At 48.0% G+C, this 4,866-nt stretch overlaps 1 protein-coding gene across 1 annotated transcript; it reads right to left on the bottom strand.

The window, feature by feature from the left end:
* Positions 1–324: 324 nt before the first annotated feature.
* On the bottom strand, positions 325–1,841 carry CHCHD1 (coiled-coil-helix-coiled-coil-helix domain containing 1). Its single transcript, XM_090056977.1, has 3 exons — positions 1,655–1,841; positions 1,444–1,562; positions 325–724 (listed from the first exon to the last, which is right to left on the bottom strand). The coding sequence occupies exons 1-3, from the start codon at positions 1,785–1,787 to the stop codon at positions 620–622; spliced, it is 357 nt and encodes a 118-aa protein (XP_089913103.1). The 5' UTR covers positions 1,788–1,841; the 3' UTR covers positions 325–619.
* Positions 1,842–4,866: the final 3,025 nt, after the last annotated feature.

The raw sequence follows: 4,866 nt of genomic DNA, 5'->3' as shown, positions 1-4,866 counted from the left end.
TTTACCTCACTCTCTTGGGGTGCACACTATGCCAGGAGCATGCACATGGCATTTATCAGCAACATTATTGGCGACATCAGCCAAAAAAAGCCGATTACATCAATTTTCCTTTTTATCGGTGCCAATACGATATGGGACTGATGTATTGATGCACCTCTAACATGCTTCACCAGATACACAGAGATTCAGCCAGTCCAGTTGAGAGTCACGAACTATTTGTCAGCAACTCAAATGGCAGACAGGCAGCTTGCTGCAGAATCTGCACATGCACAGCTGTATCTTAACTGTGAAAGTTTTTATACATAATTTGTTAAAACTCATGTATATAATTTGTTAGATTTTATTTTACAAGGAAACAAGATTCCACTCTACACTTTGGCTTGCTGAACAACAGTTAGGAAACACCTGTCTTGTCACTACAAGAGCCAGGGATCCTATAGAACCATCTCCACCAAATCTCTGCACCCCCAAAACAAGAATTCAGTCAAGAACCTCCTCAGCAATTCTGACAGAACCCATAAACATCAAATGCTCAATATCTATTTTTAACTCTCTTTCTCCAAAGGTGATTCTGGCTTTGATTGCAGCTCTCCAGTCCCTTGGACAACCAGGTTTCTCTTTAAATTTCATGTGTGATATTAGGGAACCGCCTCAATAGTTTGTTCACTTGATTTGGAGTTAAGTCATGCACGCATTCCACAGAGCGCTGTTCCGTGATCTTCTCCTGAAATAAGAAGCAGAACCATTAATATATTAATTGCTGAGCTGATTCTAGTCTGGATCTCAGCAATATTTCTAACAACACACTTATTTCAGAAGCACACCACCTGCCCTTCCGGCAATCCCGCAAGTAACAAAGGGCTCTGTGCTCCTTCTCCTGGAGCAGATGCCTTCTGCTGGGGGCAGGGGGTTGCAGACCTGGAGCCCTGGCCCTGTAGTGCAGGCAGCTGCTGGAGGGGGGCTCCTTTTGGAGGATTGAGGAGTGTTTAATTTTAAACTACAGATTTTGGGGGTTTTATCAGAGAATTTGCAATTTTTTAATCAGGGAAAACAAGGATCCCTGCTTATAAGGTTGTGAAACAGAGGTGCTGGCCTGCAGCTCACCCTACTACCATTAATGGCAAAGTTATTATAAATATCACAAGCCCAAAATCTACCCAGGAGTTGCATCAATTGCTCCCATGGACTGCAGATGTACAGGCCCTTTATTCTAGGCTCATCTCCCTAGCGCAGACAGGAGGGGTCCTGGACAACAGGATCCCTCTTCGTAGCTGTATCTTCATCAGAACGTGTTTAGCTGCAGAGGGCTGTGATAGTCGCTGGTTTGCAGGCAGCCGGCGACAGTGCACGCCTCGGCCCTCGAGCAACGCGGGGGGTGTCCCGAGCCGTTGGTCGCCTCCTCCCGCCCCGCCCCGCCCCGGGGAGAGCGGCGTGACCCGGTACCCTGCTCTTGGCCAGGCAGGCGTGGAAGGCCCGGATCTCCCCGGCGCACGTGTGGTCGTTGAACTCGTTCTTCTTCCAGCAGGACATCAGCAACATCATCTCTGCCAAGCACGGCCGCTCTGCGGGGACACGGACACGGACAGAGAGAGGCCGAGTGAGCGCGCGAGCAGCGGCCCCGCGGCACCCGGGACAAGGCACACGGGGCGCTCACCTGGTTGCTCCTGCCGGCGCTCCAGCACGCGGTTGTCCAGCACCAGCGGGCGGGGGGGCCGGATCCGCTGGTACCGCTTGTGGCCGCCCAGGCCCAGCCGAGTTAAGGAGGACGGAGACACCACATTCACCATTGCGCCGGGCCGGACAGCGCCCCGCGCCTGCGCCTGCGCTTCTGCCCACGTGACGGCCGGAAGCCCCGCCCCGCCGAGTCCGGAAGAGGAAGCGTGGAGGGGGGCAAGCGCCCTGTGGAGAGCCGTCTCGTTGGTGCCTTTGGTGAAGCAGCCTGAAACCGGCCGTTTTGGTAAGACGGAGATTTTAGGCAGCGCCCTGGAGTGTCCGCGCGCTAAGACCCGGAAGCCAAGTTTAAACCTACTGTAGGTGTCTTAAAGTCGCATCGCTCCAGGGTGTGATCAGTCACCCTGCTCAACGTGCGGCCGCTCCAAGCTTCAACCCTCCGTAGGGTGGCCATCGTAGAGGACAGTGCTCTGTCTAGAAACATCCTCTGTCCTTTCTTGCTACGAAACCCCACGCCTTTATGTCCTCTATTTTTCTCTTCAAGAGATAAAATAGTAGTAGTATTTTTCTCTTGAAAAAACAAATAGAGGACATAAAGGTGTCCAGTTTCATATCGATAGAGAACAGAGTGGCAGAAAACCAGAATGTCCTGCACAATGGCCAGCTTAGTCCTCCAGCATCCCAGGATGCAGCGTCCCTTCCCCCCACTCTCCTGGTCTGTGCAGACAACTTAGAGCTGTAGCTCCTATTCAGGCCACTGCTTGCCAGCCCCCACTGACAAATCACAGCTGTGCAGATCAGAGACAGTGTGGGTGCCTATACATGTGCAGCAAGGCTGCTCTGCCATGCTGTAATTGCAGCATCAGAGCAGGCTTGATTAATCAGTTCTGCTAGAATTACCGCACTCCAGCAGGCTCCTGTGTCTCCACGCTTAAAAATGGTGACTGGATGCTTTAACTAAAGCTCATTGAACAAGCTTTAGTTAAAGTGACCCTGCTGCCATTTTAAGTGCAGGGATGCTGATATACAAGATGTTCCAGGTGCTTCAAGCTGTTCTAATTAAAACCACCCCTCAGGGAGCACATGTATAAACTCCCACGGGGAAGATTTTTAGCCTGAATGTACAACTATTCTCAGTTTAACCCTAGAACCAATCAACGTTTAAGAAGTTTAAAGTTCAACGTGTACCAAGGCCCTTAGTTTCCCTTTGGCTCAGTAGCGTGTTCAAAATAAAGCCTAATGATTATTAACATGACAATTTTCACCAGAAATTGTTTCAGTACAAACACTTGCCTACTTGTGACCTGAAGTAGAGACTGTAGGTGGAACCTGAATAAGAGCTGTGATCTTTAGTGATTTGACAAACTACATGCTTGAGGAGTTTCCTTTTGCAAAATAAAGCTTAAATGATTGGTTGGGCCTTTGGTTTATCAGTTTTGACACTGCAGATCCTGTTGCTTTTTTATCGGTTTTTAAAAATTATTTATAAGGTAATATCTGTGTTAAAGTTAGTTCTGAATAGTGTAACAGGACATTTCTACACAAACAAAAATATACCCATTTGCCTCCATTTTTAGAACCAAATTCAAACCAGCCTGTTTGAAAGTTCTGAAATAGTCAGTGCCTTCTTCTGGGACAGGAAGCAGGAGTGTAAAATAAGTGAGAGAGGCTGCTCAAGGGGCATTTCTAGCCTGGTCTCCCAGTGATACAAATCCTGCTGAAAATGCTGACTTTTGTAAAATCTGTACAATGGGAAGGGTCAGGCATTTTAGAGATGTCATTCATCAGGAGACAGGCTGACATATTCCAAATAATTTAAGGCAGTGGTTTTCAACCTGTGGTCTCTAGACACCTCAGGGGTCCACAGATTATGTGTAATGTTAACCAATTAGCTCAAAATAAAGAGCAAGACCTTTGTAAGAGGGGACAAGGCAAGACGCCACATTTATTAAGCGCATAGTGTATGCACACACTCATACCCCGAATTCTGTTCTGTGCTGGTATACTTTACCAGTCTCATCGGTGGTTGAATCAACTTCGTGGCCAGCTAAGTTGATCACGAGTGGGAGCTGGGCTTCTGTTGGTCCATCTTGTCAGGTGAACCGATGCTCCAGAATGTTATGCAGAACAAGACCCAAATCAGCATGTCTCACCCCACCTTTTATACTTGTCAAGTCAGTCAGTCCTCTGGGCTTTTTCTGTGTTATCACTGTTAATCAACCTCCCTGAAGGTTGATTAATGTTCTCCTGCTGTTCTGGGGCGGCTTCTTCTTGTTTTGGTCTTTTATCTGTCTGCATTCTTCAGCTAGTTGCCAACTGGTGTTTTCCTTTTCCACAAACACACTCTCACCCATGCAGCACACAGAGGAGTGAAGTGTCAAGAAGTGCTTATGTCAAGCTACAGAGCAGTACAAAATGGAGTTTCTTAAGGCATTGAAAACTCAAAAAAATACACAAAAAAAGAGTCAAGATAATACACAAGATTAAGGCAATAGGCAAAAGTCTATCTCCATGATATTTATGTAACCTAAACCTGGTATTTATTCTATTTGCATAACACTAAACGGTCCATAAAAGATGACTATAATCATGGGGTTTTCAACCTTTTTTGGTTGGTCTACCCCTGGCGGCCAGTTGAGAAGCAGGCAGTCCCCCGGCAGGTCAACAAGTGTGTGTGGGGGGTGGTCCCCCAGCAGCCGATCAATGAGCGGGGGGGTGGGGTTCCCATAGCAAAACCAGAAGTTCTGGCAGCAAACATACCCCCTGGGGCACCACATACCCCCTGGGGCCTTCCCAAGTATCCCAAGGGGTACGCATACCCCTTGTGGACAACCCCTGCTATAATCAATGAAAGTATGGGAATCATATTCATCCACACTTACAATTCCAAGGGATCCATGCCACTGTTTGAATTTTTTAGGGGTCTGCAAATGAAAAAAGGTTGACAACCATTGATTTAAGGCAGGGGCAGGCAATTATTTTGGGCAGAGGGCCGCTTACTGAGTTTCAGCAAGCCCTTGAGGGCTGCATGACAGGCAGCCCAGGGCAGATTAATGTTAATTTTCTAAACTTTTTAGGGGCCCCGCGGGCCAGACAGAATGGCCTGGCAGGCCTCATCCGGCCCCTGGGCCACATTTTGCCCACCCTTGATCTAAGGGATTCAAATGATCATCCTTAAATAGATTCTGAGACAGC

This window comes from Crocodylus siamensis, chromosome 7 (assembly GCF_052110815.1).
Source record: "Crocodylus siamensis isolate JL-2025a chromosome 7, ASM5211081v1, whole genome shotgun sequence".
NCBI lineage: Eukaryota > Metazoa > Chordata > Crocodylia > Crocodylidae > Crocodylus > Crocodylus siamensis.
This window is presented reverse-complemented; position numbering and strand designations above follow the sequence as displayed.

What these genes read in the sequence shown, in the direction of transcription:
- CHCHD1 (XM_090056977.1), bottom strand. Translation starts at nt 1,787, where the DNA reads ATGGTGAATGTGGTGTCTCCGTCCTCCTTAACTCGGCTGGGCCTGGGC. An exon ending in GCGCCGGCAGGAGCAACCAG is followed by an intron (nt 1,563 to 1,654) that starts GTGAGCGCCCCG and finishes GTGTCCCCGCAG; the next exon opens with AGCGGCCGTGCTTGGCAGAG. An exon ending in CCTGCCTGGCCAAGAGCAGG is followed by an intron (nt 725 to 1,443) that starts GTACCGGGTCAC and finishes TTCTTATTTCAG; the next exon opens with GAGAAGATCACGGAACAGCG.